The sequence below is a fragment of the Anas acuta genome, chromosome 17 (genome assembly GCF_963932015.1).
Source record: "Anas acuta chromosome 17, bAnaAcu1.1, whole genome shotgun sequence".
Lineage (NCBI taxonomy): Eukaryota > Metazoa > Chordata > Aves > Anseriformes > Anatidae > Anas > Anas acuta.
Window position 1 is genome coordinate 10819234 of NC_088995.1, and position 25764 is coordinate 10844997.

The 25764-nt window shown below is 41.6% G+C and overlaps 1 protein-coding gene across 21 annotated transcripts in view; it reads right to left on the minus strand.

Moving 5' to 3' along the window:
* Positions 1-25764, minus strand: part of ARVCF (ARVCF delta catenin family member) — a 270629-nt gene that overhangs the window by 143742 nt on the left and 101123 nt on the right. For 10 of the 21 annotated variants that reach the window (XM_068701183.1, XM_068701187.1, XM_068701180.1 and 7 more), the window contains 2 exons: positions 25525-25626; positions 19327-19571 (listed from right to left, as the gene is read on the minus strand). The exons of 6 other annotated variants lie outside the window; for them this stretch is intronic. In XM_068701183.1, coding sequence (XP_068557284.1) covers positions 19327-19542 — 216 coding nt within the window. In that variant the 5' untranslated portion in view covers positions 19543-19571; positions 25525-25626. Of the gene's footprint in view, positions 1-5050; positions 5489-19326; positions 19572-25524; positions 25627-25764 lie in introns of those variants that run through there. 5 more of the 21 variants (XM_068701191.1, XM_068701197.1, XM_068701195.1 and 2 more) reach the window with 3 other exon arrangements.

Sequence of the window (25764 nt, forward strand, 5' to 3'; positions counted from 1 at the left end):
AAAGGACGCTGTGAAATTTAAAACTATCGAAATTTGAGTCTCAGTTTTCCTTTAATCAGTCATTTGTAATACCCTCTCTAATCTCAAGATTTAACTCAGGGACTCCATTCACTCTTGAACCCTTTCTCTTGCTATTTATTCCGGTTGGGACACAGGGTAGAACCATCATTTCCCCTCATTCTTAAAAGGGGAAACAAAAACCAGGGAGACCTACAAGCAAAATCCTATGTTCCATTCTTCACTAGAAATAAAACCTTTGAACATAAACTAAACATCACTTCTTACTATCCTAACCTTATTACTGCTAAAGCTACTCCAATGCTAATTTCCTTCTCTTACATTCTGTAGCATAAACAAGTCTGTGCATTGCTATGACAAATACTGAAGCCTAATATAAAATAATGAGGAAGACTCCTGTTAATAAAAATATCTTGGAAAGAAGAGTTAAAAAGAAGCAAGCTCCCATAAAAATTACTTAAACCATCCACTATCAACCCTCACATGCAACCCTAACTTCTGCCACTTTCCTCCAAGTCACCACTGCACACTGCTGAGCTTTGCTGGGCAACATCAGTCACGCAGAGGACGCCTCTGGAACAACAGCAATTTTCAAGACCATGAAGAACAAGCTGTTTTTAATGCTCCCCTCTGTCCTTGGGAAAATCTGACCAAACCAAACATATGCAGAACTCCCAGGCCAAGTCACGTGAACAACATCAAGATAATATTTAATCAGAAGGAGTAGTTACATGAGACCCAATGTGCATGCTTTTGCCCTTTTCTTTCTCCCTCCCAATCTACTTAATACTCTGCCACCCCCCGGCATTAAAGACAATTCTTTTCCTAAAGCGTGTATGGCTCATTTCGGATTTAAAGCTGGACCAGTTCACTGGTCTGACCCACAGAACAGCCCTGAAAACATCTGTGCTTGCAGGACTGAGGGCAACCTGCTGTGTAGCTTGGGAAGCCAGCAGCAGCAAAGGCCAGGGCCTTCGTTACCCAGTGAAGGTAAAACTCCCGTCCCCCCAGCCATACCCACAAATGTTTCAGGCAAGGAGAAGAACAACTGGCAGAGATTGTGAAATTTTAGTTTCCTTAGTAAAATCCAAATTATCTTAACAATTTTACTTCTGCCTCTCAGAGCAGTATCCCGGGAGGTAGGAGGAGGGCAGAGCGCTGCCCTGAATTAGCACAGGCTACTCAGAAGGTCTGCAGGAGGAGGACACAGTAAGAGAAGTATGTTATGATACACACACTACATCTTTATGGCTTACTTCATACAAAACAGGAGTTTGGAAGAAGTTTCCCTGCATATAGTTGCACAGTTTTGTATCACAGAAGAAACTACCTTAGAATAACAGAGGAACAGCTGCAGCAGCGGACAGACATGGAGAACACACCAGGATCCCTATTCAGAGAAATACCACATTTAACATCCAGCTACAGACACACTTTATACATGACACAGCCGTATTCATCCAGTGGCCCTGACCCCACTCCCACTGAAGCCAGTATTAAAACCCCGGGTGGCAGAACCAAACCCCTCAGATTGTGTTTGAGAACAGCCTTGTCAGAAATGCCCGGCCCATCAGTTTCATTTAACTCTGTGCATTTTCTTTCCCATTTCATCTTCAATAACAGACATTTCTAAGTTATGAAAGGCATTCAGTGTATGTGCCTTTAAAAAAAAAAAAACTAAAACTTGTATTTTTAGCAACCACAGGGCTACTTAAGCAAAAAATGCAGCTCTCCCAATGCTGCCCATGCACCAGCTCACCTCATGGCCTTTGGGACAGGTGGCTTAGGAAACACGATCGCTGGAATGCTTGCTCGAGACACCTGTTGCTGTTATGAAGCTGCACTCACACAGACAGATACACAAATTGGACATTACGAACCTTTGTGTCCCAACAGCTCCAAGAGCACACAACAGCACTTTTATAAGGAAAGAGCTCATGCCACAGCATGCTCAGAACGAGAGCACCTCGGTGCTCCCAGCCCACGCTGTGCTGCAGTCATGGAAAAGGACCTGGCTGGGCAACGCCTGCGTTACGAGGCAAAGGCACATCCATGCACCCGAGCCCACAGCCATCCTGCCAGCAAGCCTGAGGAGTTGCAGCACACCCCCTCTGGCAGGGAACGCCTGCCTCTGCCTCAGGGCTGGCAGAAAGCAGCGCGTGCCTGCACTCAGTTACTCCAGCACATCGAGTGCCTCTGCAACTGAGTCACGGCAACACGTCCCTCTGCCCAGCTCTGCTGCACAACTGCAACACGTCCCTCTGCCCAGCTCTGCTGCACAACTGCTGGCACAGGCTTTACTTCGGGGAGCAGGGAGGAGTCAGCGTCAGCCTGCTGCATCCCTTCACTCCCAGGTACCAGAGCACAGCAGAGCTGTTTCAGGCCTACCCTCACCCTGGGCAGCCCGTTCTATGCGAGTCCACGTGTGAATCCACACAGCATCCATGCTAAGTAAGCTCCCTTCTCACTTGTTTTTTCCAGTACGATTTGCCCAGCTGTTTGGAAAGTGATGATGCCTTCACATGCTGCACCTCTGAGAACATTTCTTCCAGAAGATTTTCCATCACTGGTACAGGCTCTGTCAGGTATGTCACTAATGCATTATCCAATTTTTCGTCCTGCCAGATCTAAGATCTCGTACTTGCTCACATCAGTATCATCCTCTAGCACAATGCTTCAGGGACAAGGTGCTGAGAAGGGGCAGCACGGTGCATGAATTAGTAATGCTCACAAAGCATATTTTCTGAAGCAGAAATCACAATCGAACTGAATAGTTTTTGGCAAAAATCACTATGAGACTCCTCTCTTCACAACTTCAGGGCCCTGAGGCAAGCCAGTAGTTAAAGTTCCAGATCAAAGCTGTATGTCATACAGTGGACCAAAATACCTTGAGCAGTCCCAGACTTCGAGATCCTTCAAAGTTTCATGAACTCTGTAGTTACATTCAGGCCGCTGAAGAATTCACACTGCAGATGTTAAGGACAGATCCTTGGTCAGCTCATCAGTAGAAGAGGAAAGAGCCATGGGATAACACCAAGGAGGAGACACCAACCTCTACTCTCTTGGCCACAACAGTATTTTTTCAGCACGTATTTCTTCTACCGGTCTTCTGAGATAGCTGCTCTTGTGGCCCAGAACTTTAGGAAGTGTAACTATTCTCAGGAGAAGTCGAAAGGATAGTTAGAAGTTACTGGTTCTTTTTAAATATGCTTCAATAACTGTCTTTTCTCAGATTTTAATGCAAGGAGTCTCTGAAGGCATTGGGTCTTCTGTTAATGTGGCAGAAGTCCCTTCCAGTATCTCCCTCAGTTTTTGTCTATACTGGCTGTGTAGATTTGTCATTCACCTCAGTCATTTATCCATTTGGCTTAGTTTTACTTAATTGTGATCATTAAAGCTAAAAGATTACTTTCTAAAGGCTCTGTAACTGCACAATAAATTTCTCTGACAACACAGTTTAAAACTACTGCCTTTCATTACGCAAAGCCTTCTCTAATATGCTACTGCAGCTTCAACCTGATAAGTTATACTGCAGAAAAACCTCAGAACAAATCCAGAACCATCAGAAAAGACAAAATAACACATCTGTTTGATCTTCTGCTATGACAGGCAGCAGGAAAATTAAAACCATGAGATTTTTTCTTGTTTTGTTTTGATATGGAAGAAGAATTTACAAATTAACTGAAACGCATGACCTAAAAGTGATTAACGGTAATCTTCCACTCACTCAAGCTTTTCCTCCTATCCAAACCCAAAAGCCAGGAGACAAGAACACAGCTCTACTGCACATGCCAAATGCATTACGCTTTTTTTTTTTTTTTTAAACACAGTTAGCATTCTGCTCTGTGCCTCATTTCTTCTTCTTTTATTGAGGGAAAAAAAAATCCAAGAAATCTGCTAATTATTTATGTATGCAAAATCAACAAGCCTTTGCATGCAATTTGACAGGTACAGTAACTTCAGGCCAGGCAGTATGACCAGGCCCCCACACACCGATAAATCCCCTCCTCCCTAAGAAGCCCACAGGTGGCACAACACACAGACAGGCACCCAAACCACCCCAGTGCTTGGTAACCTCCAGCAGCAGGGCAGCGGCTACAGGGACCAGCTACAGACAAAGGAACGACCACACAGGGGCCCAGCTGAAAGGGCGACTTTCCCCTCCACAGAAACCAATATCCTCCTTGCACTGAGAAATGGCTCAGCCTCCTGTTACCGAGGTGGCCAAGTTGCACACACCACAGTTAAAGCAAACAAGCACCTCCGGCGATCCCAGCGTGCTGAACTTACACGGATCCATGGATGTACTATCACTGCGTTTTACTTTCTTCTCCCAAAACACACAGTTTTAAATTAAAAAGGTGGAGAAGAAAAAGAACACTTAAGGAAAGCTACAGCACCTCAGCCAAGTTTGAGGAGCAGCTGTCCCCTGCTGTCCCCTGCACTCCCAGGGCTCCCCAGGCTCACGGGTGGGTGCAGGGGTTCCCCAGGTGAGCCCCGCTACACCCCAGGAGCCTCCCTGATCTCTGCTTATTTACATCTAGCCTGCAACAGCTTCGCTCTGCAATGCCCAATGACACCCCAAGGTAAGGAATAATATTTGAAATCTCTTCCCACAGAGCTCTAAGTCTGTTATAGTTAATGAGGTGACAGCAAGAAGAGCTTTCTGTTTAAGGTAACATTTCGAGTCAGAAACTGAAGTTATTTCCCTCCTATGTTCAACAAGAAAATCAGAGAGAAAGCACCGGCATGCTGTATGGGAAAGGCAAACACTTAGCAGAAGCACAACTGCAAAGCCGTTTTTAAAAAAAGCACCGTCTGTAGCTATGCCCTGTCAGAGAGCTCTCCAGATGCACTGAGCAGGACGAGAAGGTCACAGCACACAATAGCTGCCTTCTTCGCGTTTCATCAGCTCGCCCACCGGAGACAAAAGCGGGATCTCTGCGGAACGCCCCGGCACAAAAGGCGGCGCAGGTCCCCTCCTGGTCCCCTCCTGGTCCCAGCTCCCAGCCCAGGAGCCCTCCCCGCTCACCTGTTGGAGCTCCGCCGGCATGGAGGCGAGGGGCCGGCCGCCCAGCCCGGCACTGCGCGCCTCCCGCCGGCCCCCCGCGGCCCCAGCCTCCCGCTCCGGAGCCTCCTCCCTGCGAGCCGAGCGGCAGCCTCCGGGCACGGAGCCGAGCCGGGGTAGAAGACGAGGAGACGAGCAGAGCGGAGCCCCCCGGCCCTCCCGGCGGGGCCGCGGCCCCTCACACGGCGCTCCCCAGGGCGGGACCCGGCAGCCGGGGCCCGGCCACGCCCGTGGGGAGCGGGCAGAGCTCGGCGGCGCCTGAGGGGAGCGGGGCGGCCTCGCTCCGTGCCCGCTGCCGCCGGGCGGGCGAGGAGGGCGGCGGCGGCCCCCGGAGCTTGCCCGCCCCCGCCGGGGGCTCCGTCCTGCCGCGGTCCGGAGACAAAAGAGGGAAAATGTCACCCGGCCGGGCCCGGGAATGGAGGGGAGGGGAGGGGAGGGGAGAGGAGGGGGACCCCTCACGTGGCGCCGCGAGGAAGGGGAGGGCGGGCGGCGGCTCGGGCACTTGGGGCACTTGTGGCAGCAGCGGCGCGGAAGGACGGGCTGCGGGCACAGCCTCCTCCCTTCCAGAGCTTACGGCTCAAACTCCAGCCGCTTTATTTATGTATTTTTCAAGTCGTTCACCTGCCTTCAGACCTGTCCCACCTTCACTGCAAGAGGGCCCTGGTAAATTACTGGTTAGCGAAACGGGGAGGTGGTGGTAAGGGTAGGACAGCAAGGGGGGCAGCAACGAGACCGAGGTGGGTGGGTGTAGAGCAGCCCTGACCCAACCTGCGGGCTTTTTCTTGCTCTAAGCCTTGCCCCAGCCCAGGGAGCAGCACTGCTCGCCCTGACCAGGCACGGGGCAGTGGCTGCCTCCCCTCTCCATGCTCCGTGCCAGCAGCGAGCCCCAGCAAGGAATAAATCCAAGCCTCTAACAGCTGGTGGCTGAACAGTGGTAATTAGGGACTGAAAGCTACTGGAATCAAATTAGAGCCTGTCCCTGGAAAGCAGGGATGGTCAGAGACAGTCAGACCAGCCAAAAATAAAAAAGGAAGGTAGATCACAATCAAATTTTCTGTAATTTTCAGAATAGGCGCCTTTGCACAAAAGGGTCTTGGCATCCAGCTTCAGGTTCCCTGAAACACGCGCCCTGGGTCAATGCAATTACTGTGTCCTTAATATCAATCCCACAGAAAAAAATAATACATGCAAAGGGGGGCATTCAAGACAGGCAGGAATACGTCAGACCTTTTTAACCCTAATTTCAGCTTTCCTACCACTGCCAATGTCAGAGTTCTAGCTGAGTGTTAGAGCTAGGGCTCTGTATTTTAGGGACAGAGGAAAGGGCAGGACTGTGTTACCCAACTCTGATCCTAATTTGTTTAAAAATAAACGTTGTAAAGGTTGACAAAACCTACAAGGTTTAGCTGAATAAAGTATTTGCTCCAGTGGAGGGGAAAAAACATGCTCTGAGTCTATCTAAAGTGGAATAATTTAGAGGCAACTGGTAGCGGCCCTTAATGAAATACTTAAAAGTCAAAGCAAAGCGAAAGGAATGCAATTTTGTATGAGGCTGCTGTACTTGTCCAGCACTCCCCCCCCTTCTTGCCCAGCTTTTCTTCGGTTAACTAACTAACATAGCTCAACTTTTGTTGAGGCCATGCTGGCATGGAAAAGTACCATTCAATTTAGGCATGCACATGGACATGTGCCAGACCTTTATACGCTGTCAAAGAAAAAAACATTATAAAGTCTATATCCATAGGGCACTGGAGTAGCTACTCTTGAATGCAAAATGATGAAACTGAAAACCTTCCTGGATGGACTTGCCAATTCTTACTCACATGAGAAGTCTCTCACGTTGTAAACCCACAGGTGTTTTTGCAAGCCATGCAAGATTAGCATTGTTGAATTTTAGGGTCCCACCTTCTGGATTCAGGTTGTTATTTAAAATGATCATTTTCCTCTCAAAAATATAATAGATGCTTGTAGGCCTTCTGGCTATAAAGTAAGTTTTGAAAATGTTCGGACTCAAAGCCAAAAATTTCTTTTCCCTATTAAAAAAAAAAAAGGTACATTTCAAGTCCCCTTATTTCTTAGCCACTTGCAATATTTTGGAGCTCATGTGATTTTGAATGCTAGGGTTTGGCAATGCTGAAGTAAAAGAACTAATTATCTAAATAAGAGTTATGGATTAGATCCCTAAGGTTATACTGAACTTCCAAATTCTGGCAACAAACACTCTATCCATTAGTATCAGACTGCTGACTACATCCTAAACTCTTTTTTTTCCCCCACCACCATATTTTTTTTAGCCGAACTTCAATTTCATAATTTGTCACATTTTTCCCAGCTGCAACAGTAGGGTAAAAACCATCTTTTTGCTCTCTGAAAAATTAACAATTGATAAGTAGGAAGGAATTTAATTCTCTGGCTGAGATCCTGTGCCAGTCCATCTTCCAAGTTCTCTCTTTTATTTTCTTCCATTACCCTTAAAAATTTTCTATCAGTAGTGCTGCACTATAGATTGATCTGCTCTCAGCGGCAGTAAAAACGAAATGGTTTACAGCTCTGCCTGGAAACATAACATATGGCTTCAGTGATATGTAACTTCCATAAAGCCAACAGAGCAAGGAGTCACAAGATGAATCAAGAGTCCCAGATAACCATATAGGCAAAGGCCCAATGATCACCCATTGCAATTCTCGCTATTAGCCGGCCTGGATTCATATAGGTACCTTCCATACCAAGGATATTTTTATTGTTCTATGAATTTCATGTAGCAAATGAACAAGGTAATGAGAGTACTAAAGAAGTGTACATCACGATGTGTCACTGTGCCTGCCATACTGTAATGGTTTTAATAGGGGCAGATGAAAACAGAAAATTATATCCCAAACATAAATCTTGAAATCATCTTCTGTTAGCATTTCCATCATTTTTAAATGTTTTAAAAATTACATTAACCTTTTCAGGGCATCTGTACTTGGTCCAAAATTGTTGCATTACCCTAGTAGGATACTGCAAGGTTAGAAACAGAGATCAAGCCAGATAGCCATATCAGGAAGGAGGTTGTGTATAAATGAAGGGGTTTATGTCATTCTTATTTAAGAACTTAGTAATAAAGAGGAGGTCTAGAGGATCACAGAGCTAAGACCAGTATGACAAAGAGGAAGCAGCCACATTCTGTAGAGGGAGACTTAAGGCACTTCAGTAAGTTCAGAGGATTTTCATTTGTATACAAACAGCTTCCATCATGCTACATCTAATATCAGTCAACTCCATTTCATCCAAGTTGTCATATGACAGGATGAGAACAAGGACAGTCTGGTGACAGCACTGCTTACATTAGAAATAAAGGACAAAGGAAGCTACATGTCACTGCATATAGGGCGCAGCTGAATGAATGACCTATGTTTCTTTCCAGCAGCTTTGTTTAGATAAGAATCAACCACATTTTACAGGCTTAAAACTAGAAAAAAATAATCAGTTCCTGTTTTAAGAAAAAAAATAATTAAGATATCTTTACATTTATAACAGAATGACAATGGCAAGGAAAACAAATCAAATTTAAGGCTGTTACTGTGGCCTTAATTTCATAATGTAGTTACTGGAAAGGAATACCAAGACACTGAAATGTATGAAAGACAGATTCAGGATTAAGTATTTTTCATTCCTTACTTTTTGTTGTTGTTGTTGTTATCCCCCTTCCCACCAACCCCCCCTTCTACTCCTGGATTTTCTAGATGATTTGTGCCATATTTCAAGCTGAGCATTACCATTACTTGCTCAGAAGATGTAAGATCAACTTAACGTATTCTCTCATTCAGAGGGGAAAAGGTGCTTTGTCGTTACTGGATTGATAAATGTCTGTACAGTCAACCCTTTTTATGATACTTTTTGACTTAATTATGATCTTCCTCAAACCAAAACCTGAAGATTTGTTTGTTGTTGTTTTTTGTTTTTTTTTTGTTTTTTGTTTTTTTCTGAAGAGAGAATTAAAATGTCAAATACAAAGAGACCTTATTCCAAAGGAAGCTTCTTGTATTTGAAATATATGTAAAATAAGATTGTAAGAAGAAAGAAGAGCTAATTGAGATGGGTTAGAACCAAGGAGAGTATAGTTCTTCTCAATCCTTCATGACAGAATTCTAAAAATGCCACTCTGCCAGCAGCTGAAGATACATTTTAGCTTAAGTCCCTAAACTGAACTCGGACAGTAACCTTAAAAATATCCTTTTCAGATAGTAATTTGGTAGCTTAAAAAGGGAAGCAGCTTTTATACATATATATGTATATATAAAGCATAAATTCTAACATTCACTTATATCAAAGGCCATAATTATAGCTGGCACTCAGCCTCAGGCAGCCTGTGGCCATCTTTGGCCATTCTGTTCTCAGTCACACCGATGACTTCAGTGAATTACTCCACAGTTGTGACAAAGCGAACAAGAGCATAATTTGAACCATTAACGGGATGGGCCTAAACTAGCAAAAGGCTCAGTAATTTATCAATGTCATCATAATCCAACATTCATTCTTGTACTCTTTCAGCGTTAATTCACAGAGCTTATAGATACCGGAGACAGCAGAAATCGAATTGTAGAGAATTTGTGGTTTTAAAAGCCTCGTCAGGTCCAAAGCTCAAGGGGCTCAGGGGAAGAAGAAGAAATTACCAGTTGGCTTGCAAGTTGCTTTTAAAGTTTCTCCAAAACATTCTTACTGCTACATGTGGAGCAGCAATGGTAGCAGCTTATGAAGACTGGCTGACTACAGTATCATGTCTTGTAGGGATAAAGGTCTGCCTTGCTCATACGTGTAGGATCAAGGCCTGTGTTAGTAACAAAATCTTTTCATAAAATTGAGAGAGTGCAAAAGGGTTTTGTGAGGATTTAAAACCTTTTTTTTTCCTAGCTGAACTAGTACAGTAGTATGTTTGGGAACTGAAATGTAGAAGAAATAAAAATCTTAAGAAGCCAGCACAATTAATCATGTTCTGCTGTCTGAGCTGAGAAATAAACCAGCAGCAGAACATGAAAAATAAATCACAACTTAGAAGGTAAGATGCTTTTCATGTTAATTAGCAAGAAGCAAATGTGTTAAATGTGACTAGAAAGTTGTATTTCTAAAAAATCCTGTCAAGCCTGATATTACTCTTTAATGTTTTAATGTTTACATTTGAATATTCCTGCCTTTTAAAGACATATTTAATAATTACCTGACGTTATACTGACTGAGCTTGCAACAGTCAGACACATCGTGCAAAGAAAAACTGAGATGCCCCTTTACCTACAAAGGTGCACAAGGCAAGCTGATTTTTTTTTTAGTGTTTCTCTTGTATGTACTACTAGAAAAAAACATAGTCCTGTTGGTAGAGCAATGGAAAATTAAGGAAAATTATTATGAAACTGAATTTGTCATTAAAATTAAATGATTTTGATTTAAACCTTGCAAAATTCCAGGCCCAAAAGGTGTGGAAAATTATTCTCACTTGCACACTTCTTGGCAAACAAAGTAAGAAAATCTTTGCCTTTCAGTTGCTTCCAAAACCTCATTCAATAAAAATTCACACAAAACAAAAGAAGGTGAGGCTTTCCAAGTCAAATGAAACTGCAAAAATATTTCTGAGATGATTAGGGAAAATGTGGTCATTGCTTTGCACTATTGTAATCATTAGCATAAGGCAGTTGCTCTCCTGCTGACAGACATTAGATGGCACTTTGGAATTTTGCAGTTCCCATACAAAGTTTCAGAGCACGCACTTCAGAGAGGAAGTGTGAGACGTGAAGGTGGGCTACTGTTGACTATAGAGAGAAGAAAGAGGTGTTCTGCAAAGGCATGCATCTTTGAGCTAACGCATTTTCAACCACACATGTAAAACTATAAAATAATATGAAATTGATTTTTGAAAAAAAATCATTCTGTTGGAAATAATAAAATAATTCCTTCCTCACCAGACAGACGAGTTTCTCAGTTGCTTGGTTCCCTGTTTTAATTTTCAAATGATTCCTTTGGGATCTACTTTTTAAATTAGCTTTACAGACAAAGTTTTAAACAAACGCTTCTCAGATAATGCATCAGCTTTTGAGTGGATTTTGCTGCATGCCAACAGAGCTGAGTCTCAAATAACTCTAATAAGTGGGGTTTAGGTGTTCCCTTACCAAATCCCTTCGGGAAGGAACATCACAGGTTCTGATGGATTTGGTCAAATCTTCTTAGCTGTAGCTGAAATTTATGCTAATATTCCCATTCACTTTTATATCCATGTTTTTGCCATCTAAGGCCTTACACATGAAGACTGAAGAGCAATCATAAGGGAGAAGCTATAATGAGAAAAAGAAGAACCAGGAATTATAAATTCTCACAGAAATACTACTTGATTCCATCTTTCCGAGACTTCCAACTGATATACACCATGACGAAGGCTGCATAACCCCTTTTCTTTTGTAGCCTTGTCCCATCACATTCCTCCTGCAATAGTGGAAGCAGTTCTATGACTTCTCTTGGAATTTGGCTAATCCCAGCAGAAAGGCAAACAGCAGGAGCTTCTTGAGCTCACAGGAGCGCAGTAGTTTTACTGTCACTTTGGAAGCTCTTTCTTTAGAACACCTGCACTAATTCCAAGAGAGCTAGTGCTCTGGCTGAATTCCTGTAAGATGCAGGCTGGCTTAGCAACATTGTCGTAAGCGACCAGCAGTACTTTGCCTCTGAGAAGCAGCCTCTGATGCTCCCAGTTTCTACTGTTGCTGAGCTATCAACAAAAGATCCTGACTCTCACTGTAAACCTGGAGCTGCTGCTTTCACAGAGACGGCACAACGTCCATATAATATAAATAAATAAATAAATAAATAAATAAATAAAGGAGACAAAAGCTCTGACCTCCAAGCTAAACTTGATGATATTGTTCCCAGCACAGCAGAAGCTGGGTTAGAACCATGCCTCATGCATGGCAAGAACCATGCTCCCCTGGAAGGCAGCTGAGTAAAGGCTCCTGGTTCCTAACTGTGCTGGGATTCACAGGTACAGCGATTCCCCCTCAACTCACACTGAATTCTGACCCAAGAACTCAAAGACTCATTCTCCCATGGGAATCATATTCCCAAGTCCCCACCCCCTGCATCCTTTGAATAGTTGCACATAGGCAGAACCTGAAACCTGACCCTGGTCATTCCTAGAAGTTCAGTAAGACCACTCATACGTACTGAATTTACAGGATCAGGCTAACGGCATAGCTAGTGCATGCATAACTGCACAGTGATCTGCAGGCCAAAAGAAAACAGGAGCTGAATTACAGAGCTAGAGGAGCAAAGAGATGGGGCACCAGCAGCTGGCTGGGGAACAGTCGTGGCACAGCTCTGACACCGAGGTCTGTCCCATCCATACCACACCCCCACATCAGAATTTACATTTCAATGGTCTCGGATGGATTTATAAAAGAATTAGGACTATCCCTAGGAAGTCTTTCACATTTGCGATCTGCTCAGTACCAGTACAAGTGGAATGTGCACAGGTTAACTACTGACGATTTTTTTCCAGGTATTTGGCATCGTATCGGGAAATAGCAGGGAGCTGTCATGAACCTACAGCCTTGTTGTCTGTACCTGACCTTACCTGTAAGGCAAGCAATGCATGTCATCTTCCATGCTGTCAGTCCCTTAACATGAGCACAAATATATTATATAACCAAGGAAAAAATGCTCTACAGCCAAGAGGCACTACAAACCAAGTAATTAAATAGAAGTTTAAGCAGAGATGAAACTGCATTCTGTATGCGGGGGGGGGGGGAAGCTGAGCACTCAGTGCTGCTCATATCCCATTTTTCTTTCTTCTCTGCATATATTCTAACATACGTACAATACTAACGCACCCATGTTCTTACTGTCAAAGCACTGGAAATAGTCTTTATGTTCTAACAGACCACACTATGTCAGTGTGGAGCAAAGAATCTCAAATAAATCTAATAAAATACAGACAGAAGAGTTATTGTTGCCCAAACTGTAACTTAGAATGGTTAACTTGACGGTATTTTCTTAGAAATGCAACTTGAGCTAATCTTGTATTTTCCTTCATTCTCACCATGTGTTCTGGTGTCCTTTATAGTTCACCTTTTACTGGAAACTGACCCTCAATTCACAAACTGTCATTTTTGGCAGAAGTCACAGGTACCTCAGATTAACATACAGATTGAAGAATACTGGTGCTTAGTTACGGCTAAGAAATAACTCTAAAAATAATAAATATATATATATAAATAAAGGAAAATGTGTTTGTCAGTTTTAAAAGAGATGCTATTTTTCTGGAAAGTAAGTTGAAATATAAAGGATCCAAATCTTAACTATGAAAATATTCTGCAGCTTTGTTCCTTAACTTGATTTTCCTTGAACAGCTATAAACACATTTGCAAAGTGAAGAAAGCCCAATTTTGTATTATTATTAACTTGGTGGATTATTGGCATTTCAAGATGTCCTTCTGGGGTATTATTTATTGGAAGGATGTCTGTGGGTTTTTCTCCTCACAAGGGTGTTAACAGAAACAAAACAAAACAAAACAAAATAAAACAGTATGCAATTTCTTTCAAGTTTGCTCATTCCCACTCTTTCCCCACTGCCTGCCTTCCTTTCACCTCTGTTTAGTTAATACCTTGGCTAACACAAAGTTAAGGAGCATCTGCACCAAAACTATGCATCAATTCATGAAGAATCATGGTCATAGATATACCATACACATATATATGTATGGGAGAAACATATGAAAAAGCGTTTGTCAGTGATAGAGTTAGGACACTAATTAAACAAGATAGATAATTTTTAGCCTGTGTTTATTACCATACCTCAAAATGAACACATAATCTAGGCAGCAATAAAAGAGACTGATTCAAAAACCTCAACACTTGAATTATTTAAATTGTTTTCTCCTGGTCTGTATTTAAACTGTATTTTATTGTGTGTTTCCTTAGTTCAGAAAGAACAGCTTTTGCATCATTCTAACTTCACCACTTGGAGGACGCCCATCTCTAAAGGGCACAAGCCACTAACACGACTTACACAAGATGCACTTGTAATGGTATATCTGACTTCACCAGGCATCATACTACTTATGTTATTTCTGTTTAAAGAACCGAAATTTTAAAAACAAACAGAACAAAACAAAAAAATAATCTGTACTGAAATGGTCAAGTTAGTACCAGAAAACTGCAGAGCAGCCTTTGGTGAATTATGAGTAAGCTTTTATAAATGTCATACCCACAAGCCCTATTTTGGACAAATCTGTCTCAGTCACATCTAAGGGACCAAATAATTGTGCACACTATTACAAAGTACAAACAAGCTCAGATCTGCCTCCAACACCATATTCATGCCCTATTAACTACTGCAATTGCACAGTCACACCCAGGGCTGGCTGGCTTTACAAGTGACAAATGAGAAGCTTGTATAATAATGTACATTACTAGGCCTAATAGCTAGAGAAATATGAGATATTAAGCTATACTCACCAGTATCACATCACGCTGATTCAGCTTGGTCTGCTTATTAGATGTTTCAGCCCATACAACACACACACAACCACTAAGAATCTCAGCAAGCCTGATTCTTATGCGGTGTGAAAAAGCACATCAGATTGACAGGATGAAACCTTTGAAGCTGCTGGCCTGAGTCAGAAATTTATCAGTGAAGCTGGCTGGATTGATGTTTGAAGTCAAAACATGATCCAAAGCTTGTATTTCACTCTTGGAAACAACATAAGCTCCTTAAACACTCCTCTTAGGGAAAGAAAATGGTCACTGATTTAAAATTTCTTAAACTGATACAACTTGGAGTTACTGTCCACGGTCTCTTGACACGTGCTGTTGACTGACAGACCCTCTAAGAATGCATATCAAAAACCTACAGCCATCGTTCAGCCGCTATTGACTCCTCAGCAGCCTTTGCCACTTCTGGGGCACCACTGTAATGCAGCTTTCTTCCAGCGGGCTCTACTGGTAAGTGTAAAAGTTCCTCCAAAAAGTACAGCAGAGTTCTGTGAAACTTGCAACAAGACGATCAGCTTAACACCACTAAGTTTAAAAAAATATATAATTCTAAAAAAACGTACACCTAGGCAAATTTATGCTGACTTTTTTTTGTTTTAATAACTAGCTTTGTAATAAACATGTTAAAATCTATATTATACTAATACATGCACACAGAGAACCTCAATTTTGGGTGTAACCTTATCAAGTACCTACTGAAGTACCTACTAAGACAAATATACCCTGTTATCTTAAAAAAAAAAAGGGGGGGGGGGGAATAACAGTCAAATGAATACATTTTAAAATTATTGGATAATTTTGTCAGTGCAAAGACTTGTCAGATGAACTTATAGTAGGTCTTACAGGCATAAGGGTCAGTTTGAAAAGACTCTGCACCAGATTGCAAGGGTCTGATTTCTGTTGTTAATACCATGTAAGATCTGGTAACACCCACAGGTTTCCTACCTACAGGAAGGGGGATAACAACTACTTTTATTTATTTATCTATTTTTTAAACAGTGATTGGGAACACCTCTCAAATCATTAGATATCACTTCAAGATCACTGAAAGCAGAATTTTATTGTATTTGTTGGCAAAACAGGTTTATTGGATGCTGTACTTTATTTTGGTTATGAAACGTTAACAGGAATGGAAATTGTCAATGTGTACCAATGGGGAAACAGTCTTTGAATGCAAACATTTTTGTTCAGCTTCCCAGCTGACCAGATTTGACAGAGCTTCTCTACAACGCGTGGAGCCATGCCAATTTAAACCAACTCAGGATATAGCCTTGTGTTTAATAAGTGTCATGTGTCTGATGTTTTAATAAAAGAAAAGACAATATTCTTTATTATTAAAAAGTTACACTCAGAATAACTATCCAGTGATAATATTGTAGCTTTGAGCATTCAGCCTCCTATAGCACATACCTTACCCATGCACTTTCCTATCTTCTCCCTGCCCAACTTTAGTTCCCACTGTGAAGAGCAGCAGAAGGCTGATTTGAAAAGAAGTGAAACAGAACCAGGCAGATTAAACTAAATCCCTCACACATGAAGAGTATTAAGATTTATCAAGCTCATAAAAACCATCATCAACCAGAGACTTTAATATGTAGAAGACACATGATAGGTGCTACTCACCAGTGACTTAAAAGCTTATTGGCCTATCTGTGCTGCCAAGACTCCCACTGCTTGGGATACTATAACAACAAAAATATATTTATTTATTTTACATTGGTTTAGTGCAAAGTTTAGGGAAGCAAATGCAGGCACATTAACAGACAGCTCTGCTCTTTTTTAGTATAGCCAGGTTTTCAGCTTCAGAAACTAAGAGTGATGGCCAGCCACGTGGCTCCCAACACTCGAAGCCAGACTGGGGAGCAAAGTCAAGAATATAATTAAAGAACAGAAGGGTTTTTAGAAGATTTTTATTAACCTGATAAAAGCTCTCAGGTTAAAAAATCATTACATGTTACATTTTCAGACTAGTGGAAAAGTTTTTAGTAAGCAACTAATGACCTTTTGTCCTATGGGTTCTTAGCCTGGAAAAGCACTTTGTTTGCCCACTTCAAAATCTGCAATATGTTAGATTTCCTTAGAAAGCACAGGGCTGGGGTCCACATTTCCAGCTTTGGCTTTAGATCAGTGTTCCTACTACAATGTGCATCTTCCAGAAGTTTAGGAGTTAAAGCACCCTAATTTATGTCACTAGGTATACACACAGCAATACACGATAATTGAAGCAATGCTTAAAGTCCGTGTAAGGTACACAGGACAGATTTACCCAGTTGTTCAACAGCATTAACAAAATGCAGCACTTTGCTGCTATTAACCAGAAACAATTACTGGTTAAAGCTAGCTGTGACATAGCAGTAGCTAATTACAGCCTGCTGCAGGCAGGGGAGATGGGTACAAAACATCCGCACAGTCTGAAGGTTTGGCAGGCACTGCCTTCTACAAAGGGCTACGAAAACACAAATACTTCAGCTGCTCTATCACTAAAAGATTCTCAATGATATTAATGGGAGACATTTCAGCAACATTTAGCACCTCTAATTCCGATGACAGTATCTCCCTGAAATCCATCCTCTGGAGGAAAAAAATTTATTAAAGAACAATCCCTGTTATTTCTAATTAATATCTGAACAAACCACTTACGATTTGTTTAGATTGTCCAACAATGAAATTATCCCAGTAAAACAACTTCAAGATGCTTTTCATAAAAATCCTTCACACCTTCTTAATTTACAATTAAGAAAATAAATAAATCTCTGCCCAAGTCTTTTGGCAATTACAGAACATCCCTGACCTTATTTGAAGATTTGACATTTCTTGTGAAAGGCCAAAACATTACGTTGTATACAATCCCAGCAAACAACATGGAAAACTGATGTCCATTTGTGCAGATCTTTAAAGATTATTCAGCACCCTCATAAGATGGAGTTAATTCTCAATTCTTGCCCAAATTCTAAACAGAATAACTAGATTATGTATAATTACCCTCACCACTTCCAAATGGAAAAGCTCCTACTGGAGGGATTTTGTAATACCGCATACAACATTGGGTTGAATAGGGTGATAGGCAGTGATTAGCCAGTCTTTACCAAAACACAGCTTCAGAGAGAGCTGTATTTGACTAGTGCACGAGCAATCCCTGCAGAGAGCAGAGCATATTGTACCTTTTGCTCTCTGTACTTTTGACAATGAAGTTCAATATATAACAGTAAAAATGTAATCACTATATATCCTGCATAAGACTGAAGGTACTGGTTTCTTCCTTCATTTAAACACTGTTTAATTAATTTTACTAAGTCAGGAAGGAATTCGGCCCTCAGTACATTTTATGAAAATTCCCTTAAATAACCTTACATTAATTCTTAACTGTGCATATTTAGCTAATCAACCATTCTATGTCGTATACAAGCTACGCTAAAAACCTCAACAACGTTCATGAACTAAAGCCTTCTCTCCTCACCACCGCCCTGCTCCAGAGCGACAAGGAGCTGAGCATACACAGATTCAGATTGGTGTCACCTCCAGGGGCTGTTTCTCCACAAGAGTCACGTAGACGCCTGTAACTTAAACTCTTTTTATTAAGTTTTCTAGGAAGTGGTTAGACCTTAAGCCATAACTGCAGAAAACCCATGCTTCATCAGTTTTGTGGATAAGGAATTTCATTCTGAAGCTATTAATCAGGTACTTTGCACAAAGTCATTCAGAAAACTGAAGGTGAGCTTGTCCTTTTCTATAAAAAAAGCTGTAAGCACATCTCCCCCCTCCACAGCCCAGCTGCTACTCAAGAGGAGATAATGACCTACAGCTCCTACCAGCTACTGTCATACTTTCAGGCTAACCAGTGCAGGTTGCTCCTTTCACATCAAGTCCCACACTCAAGCATCTACACGTACAGAAGCTTGGCAGAAAAGCTATGCTAACTTCATAGAATGCCAAGCCCGCCTGAATGCAGCTCAATGCAGGTATCACTGTAAAGCAGTCTAGGACGACTGGGAAACAACTTTCAGAATCCCCATAGCCTGGAGTCTCTCTGACTGAACAGTGTTTTCTGAGGAAACAGACCTTCACAAATGGTTCTATTGCTTCTGCACGACTTACCTTGCATGTCAGTGGAATTTGCTAGTTAAAGTAATTTAGAGATGTAAGTAGTTTGTCATCGCAGTTAAAGAACACAAATCAGGCAAAACAGTATCTGGAAATCTAAAGCTAGCACAAAGCTTAAGTTTGCATCATTAAAATAAAAACCGTCATTTCAACAAATATGGAAAACAAATTATGAAATCCTCCCTGCACAAACAAGGAGACTTTGCAGGAGGACAATCCCTGCTTTTCATGCTGTTTGCCCTGTTCAAAGCCCAACCATTTCTAACGGAAATTTTGTTTGCTCTAGAGATTTTGATTCAGTATTGGTTTCCAATCACCAGAATATCACCATACTCACATCAAGGGCACAGACTGAAAGGGGGCAGAGAAGATTTCTATTGACGGTTTAATACTCAAGGATGCATACATTTACACAAACATCCCACGAGCTAAGAAGTAAAGCAACATCCAAGCCAAGGCTCTGAAATCTGAGCTCTGAAACTAATCAATGAAACACACCGACTCCGGGGTATCAGAAGACAACCTAGGGAATGAAATGTGGGTGACAAACACGATGCACCTGACTTTCAGGAATGGGAAATTCTGCAATAGGTGAACTCTAGCAACAGGTGAAACGAGCAGGCCGTTACCTGCAGGACAAGCTGCTGCCAGGCGGTTGCCAGTGGCTGACCATTGCCAATGTTGCAAATGCTCATTCGGTCTGCTGGCTGATTGGCACGCTCAAGTTGCAAGGAGACATTGCGCCGCTCTTCCTCAAGTGCCCGGGTAAGCCGCTCGAAACGAGCTTCTTGCTCCTTAACAGATGCTAAAATGCTGGCAGCAGACCTGATATCATAGTCATCCATGATTGTTTTCAAATGCTCCTGCCTGTTAACTGACATGGGCAAATGGAAAGGGTTAGGTAAAGGGGTGGGGAGGGCACAGGTCAGAGGTTAAGAATAAAAATGCACATTGTTAGTCACCCTACTAGAACAGCATTCATTCTAAGAAGCAAATTCCAATGCTCTTTGAAAAAACTTCCTTTCTTTTCACTGATTTGATTTTAAATGAAAAATAATTAATCTAATGCTTCCCTGTTCAAAAAAGAAAGAAATACATGCCCACCTTGGATAGAATTTATGTTTAATACCTTTGATCTTTTTGCTAAAATTGCTTGACAGAGGTTTTCATCCCTCTTGCAGAGCTAATTTCACTGTGCAAATAATAATGTACTTTAAAGAATTATATTAAAAAAATATGACTTAGGAGGGGTGACGAACACAACCTTTCTTGCTATAGGCACTTGTAATTTTTTACTTTAACAGCATAAATGTGAAGTCTAGCATTTTTAAAGACAAACTTTACATGAAAACAATTGCATCCATGGCTTCCAAGTAAACAAAAGTCCCCCAGATTTAGCAGATAGTAACTGAAAATAGTTTTAATTTTGAAATTACAGGAGTACACTGTAATATGGAAAATATTTTAAAATACAGACAGTGCAATTGCAGTTGAAATGTGCTTGATGATTTCAGCATGGTAGCCAATGAAGCAGCCCATCATGCAGCTGTTTGCTAATAATGTAAATGAAAAAGCCCCAATCAAACTTCTTCAATGAAAAACACACAGGACTGATTGTCTCTCAGTGCAGGAAAAAAAAAATCAGAAAACAAATAGTTGGGATACATCTCCCTCATTTCTTCTCTAGTAGGGTTATGAAGAATTCAATTTAAAACCCTATTTCCCTCTGTATAGTGCGTGCAGCAAAACTCCTCATTGGTTCCACAGATCTATCATTTGAACATCAGTTAAAATGTTTTCATGAGAGCATAAAATCAGCAATGTAATATAAGCTTAAATAGTGGCTTCAACAGAATCCTTTCACTAAAGCTAAACAAATGACTAGTTTGCTTCTGTGTACTAGTAAACTACTTAAGGCACCTCCGAACTGAGTGCACAGAAGCCAAATTTTCTTCAGCTGCTGTAATTCAAGACAAGTTCATACTCTGTGCTAAGAGTTATACTGCCTAGAAATTGTCCCTTCATATGCAAATCAGGAGCAATACTTCCTGCTGCCAGAGAGATTCTTTGTTTTCCCCATCTATTACACAGGATTTCCATGACCACTGGTGATATTAAACCCTACTTTCCAGAAGCTTTGCATTTTGTCATTCGGTGCATACTCTGAATTGATTCATTTTCCACGACTGGCACATTATTTAGCAGGTCTTTCTCCTGTGTTGATTCTTTGGCAGTTAATGATACTATTATATACATGCTGTGGTGTTCCCAAAAGAGAGGTGTTAGTAGACATTAAGCTGCGTATTTTCAGTTTGACAGAAACATGGTTTCATGGTTTCTGTCAGGGTTACTCAGAAGTAACCCTGATGTCTCCCTTTTTTGTCATATTTGGTCGAAATAATCCAAAATGCCCAAAAGATGCTGAAGAAGCAGTACCAGACCCCAAACCCACGATATATAATTTGATTTCATAGGAAATAACCTGCTATAAGCTCTGTGGTTCAATGTTTACTCCTAAGCACTTGCTTTTGAAAGGAATCAGGGTGGTAAGAAACCATGTTGCAAAGACTACTATGTATTAATTTCACAGTGTTTATTTACCACCATGATTTAGCCTTTCATGCTTTCAGACCAGTAAGCAAGTGTTACGCAATATAAAGACTTTTCTTATTTAAGCTTTGACTAAATTCCTATTGAGAATCTGAAAGGAAACCAAAAACCACCACAGGATTTTCCAGACGCCACATCCTAGTCAAACACAGACCAAGCTGTCAACTTCAGAGGTCTGCCACTGAGAATCTTATTTTGCAATGCCAGTTTATCAAGAGACCACAAAACCATCAGTGTGTTATGCTTTCTGCAACAGAGAATCACCACAATCTAGAAGGACAGCGTAACTCAAGAAGTCCATGCGGTGCAGGATGGTACTGCGTGACTCACCTGCTACATCTCAGCATGATTTAGCCCTGGCACAGCTACACACAAACACAGCCAGGCTTTCTAGATCTAAGCTGGCTCACGTGCAGCCTACTTGCGTGTTTCTGCTTTTGTGCTTCCCTGCTTTGCACAGATGGAGGCAGCTCAGTTTGTTGTCCTTCCTCTCTGGAGCGCAGACATGCTCCCAGACCGAAGGGGATGACTTTGCAGCCCCAGGCACGAGTCGAATTTTGGGAAAAACACATGTGAGGGCTGGGGTGGGGGACCTTTCTAAACATATTCCAAAGGACAGCTACCTGACTACTAACTATCATGGCCTTCACACTTCAGCAGAGGAACAGCCTGACTGCCACACTGACCCAAACTCACCTCAGATGAAGGGAAGCTCCAGGCCCAAGGAGAATGTATCAGAATGGGCCAGGGATTAATTAACAGAGAGATGCTCCTGAGAAGCACGGCAGAGCAGGACCTCAGGTTTCCTCAGTCTCTCTCTGCACGAGGCCACCTTCCTCAGCCAACTATCCGTGGAGCCCTCAGAGGCCAAACTAGCTTGGCTAACTAAGTTAGATGACAGAATTAGAGGGAAAAAGATCCTAAAGGATCAAAGGTACAAATCACTGCAGAAGTCTAGACAGTCATGACTACCTCTCTATAAAATGTGAACATACTAGAGGTGGAATCATTCTCGGATTCAAATCAAAAAGAAATGACTTTAGCTATTACCCCCAGAAGTCCAACTTCTTTACTAAAGCTTGCATTTGTTTTTTTTTTCTTTTCCAGCACATCACAATGTACTGAATAAAATTTAAGAGCTTGAAGTGGCTTGTACTTTCAAGGCCTAGCTCTGAGCAGACGAGGGTGCTGGGTCCATTCTCAGCCTGACAGTGGGAAAAGCTCTCGCTTTCTCAGTTCCAAACTCAGAGGATGTATCCACGTGTTCTCCCCAGCTGAGCCAAGAGGCCATGCCAGCATCAGGAACAGCCCGAACTCCACAGCCGTCTCATAGTTGGTGCTGTGATGACATGGAAGGTATAAACGACTGGTCCTTTCATCCAATGTTTTATCAACTCAAGACCAACAGTCCTTAATATCAACAAAGACTCTGTATTAAATGGGAAACATTACATTGAAGAGAACTGAAACCCTACATGCAGAAAGTGAAAAATACCACCCAATTCTTCTAGTTCTCTTAAACGCTAATGGCCCAGTGCAGTACAGCCACGTGCGGTGCTCCCGGTGCACAGATGAGAAGGGCTCAGTAATGCTACTCAGTAGCAGGGTCACCTCCTCTTGCTTACTGTAGGTAGTTCATCTGGTAAGAAAGGATCTCTATTGTTTTCTCCAGCCTTTACTATGCCAATCTCTTATAAGCACTGCAGTACAGTACTCCTCCAACGTGCAGTGTAGCAATCCTTGAGCTTAAATTTTATCTTGGATGTATTTGTACCAGGTGAACCTTTGACAAAGCTCCAAAGCAGGATGAAATGCTTCTGTTGTAAGTGAACTGATCAGAAGACCCCTCTGGAAATCCTAATAAGTAGTGGATTTGGCTAATAGAATTTCCCTCAAGAGAAAAAAAAATCCACAGGTCAAAAAAAAATAGCTTATATTTCACAGTGGTAAGCCCGTATATACACAACAGAAAGAAATAAAAGCAAAGCATAGAAGTTCTCAGCATTCCTCCAGGTTTTTCACCTCAAGAGAAGGTCAGAACTGAGCTCTAATAGAAAGTTATCACTGCAGAGCCAGTCATGTGTGCTGTACCCATCTACTGTGTTTCTTTATGGAGACCAGAGTTTCACCTCAAAAGAAAAAAAACACTATAAATTAATCTGCCTTCGGTTAAAGTTCAGTGTAAGGATTTAGAAGAACTCCCACTTAAAAAAAAAGAAAATAATCGAACCTCACCTGACAATATGTAACTGCAAACCTCTTTTGTCGTACCTTCAGATTATTCAGGCAATTCATTGTCTGCAGTTAAAACAACTTTCTCTCACCTGTGACTATGAGAAGGGATAGCTGTTATCTTTTGGGAACCCAAGCAGCTGGATATTTCCATGTACTAACTCAAAACGTGAATCAATTCGGAATGTAGAAAGAAGATGGCAGGATGTAAACCACAATAACTAAATTCAGAAAAACACACTCCTTTCAGAATATATATTGCAAGTTTCTGTTCCAGGAAAGAGTATTAGCAACAGCAGCATGTAAAACTGACAAACACCTCCTGTAATACTGATTCTGAAGCAGTAACAGCTTGAATAATAAAAGCTACAGTTGATGACTTAGCTGATGTATAACTTTCAAGTCACATTCTGAGAATGAGACAAAGATCCCATTCTGAAAATTCTTAATGAGGTATAAGAACTTGATGCCACACATGAGAGATCCTAGAAAATTTGGGTTCTATAAATGGTACAGCTCTCTAGAGAGCTATAGAGATCTCCATGCAGAAAATATAATGTTAACCTCCTTACAACCATAAATATTGTGGTTCTTTCCTCTGTGAAATGAAAAACATAGGCAGAAAATAAACTGTATAAATTTTCAGATGTACAATTAGTGACCATTAAAATCCTAATTCCTATGCAGAAACAGCAGCAGAACCAGTAACTGCCTTTTAAGAACAGTTGGACAAAGACCGACTTCTGCATTTCAAATGATTTATTAACAGATAAATGCTTGCTTGCTGTTGATTGCACTCCCAATTATTTACCCAGGGTTTCGACAATTTACATTATCAGCAGTCTAGACCAGAGGAAGAAAACAAAAGTACTGACTCATGAGTTACTTATTCATGCTGCCACTTGCAATTTGCTACCATTTGTAACTAAATTAAAGTGCATTGAAAAGCCTACAACTAAATGAAAATATTAGACCTATAGCAGCCAGGTAAAGATTATTCCTTAGGCTGCACTTCTAAACACAGCAAACACTTGTCTACATGGTGTCAAAGGCTACGCTGACAGCAGCAAATCTTCTCCCTTCTGCCTATGTGACTCTAAATATATTGTGTTGCATTAGACTGAGAGCAAAGTAAGATGATCTATTTTTTCTGACCATTCATATAAAGAACTAATGCATCAAATGGCCTCCTGTAGGTCAACAGGGCTTTAGTGCTCAGTAGGGATGAACACCACCCCTGTGCAAAGAGGCCAAAATGGGGGCCTATGCGCAGCTAATACCCAAACTCATGACCAGGTTTGAAGGCTCTTAGAAACATTAGGGTTACTTGGTCCTCTGCAAAAAAGTGAGTAGCTCAGCACACTAATTTTGATAATATAGGATGTAGCTGATGGTCAAGAGCTGTCAGAAAGCCCTTGTGATTAAGGAGACTGAGTTTTAGAGAACCTCCAGATCCGCTGCACTTCTCAAAGCATTCTGCCTTTGTAAGACAATCAGGTTCTTGAGTGAGCTGGATTTGAAGAGATGAGCAGTGTCCACCAGTCAGCCACAGAACATCACAGAGCCTTCTTTCAGAGGGAAGGGAAGTTTCTCTCAAGGCACACAATAAATTTCTCAGGTCCCATAGTCTGAATAGTGAGCACAGCTCTTGCTCTCTCCCAGCCCAATTCAAGTCTACTAGGTCCTGCTAACTAGAGATGGTACTATGATGAGCAACAAGAAGCTTGTACATACAGCAAACTGGCAGCTGTAGGAGCAAAATTAAAGCCTGTGAGCATGCATGGGAACAGTGGCTTTGTGCTTCTACAGGGAGGAAAGCCATCAGAAGAAAAGCAAACGTGGGAGTAAAATAATCTGTGGAAACGAAGCATAGCACATGCTAATTATATTTCACCCTGAAGTACAAAAGATGAGCAGCACAAAATGACTGTTATCCCCCATGCTGTATCAGAAAGCATGCAGCGAAAAACAAGCAAGATACACACCTAGTGGATTACTGGGGTCTGAATGTCAAAGATGCTGTGACATCACCCGCAAAGACTAGAAAAGTATTGACAAAGTAGGACAGCAGCCTCAAGCAGAACCAACTATAAGAGAGAAGAAAAAGAAGACAGTTAGTTAACAACATATTACAGCCTCTTCTGCTCACACTTGCACTTGTTTCCCATGTTCTCCTTAGTTTGTTGTACAAATTATTTATCATAGATAATTACTTATCATAGATC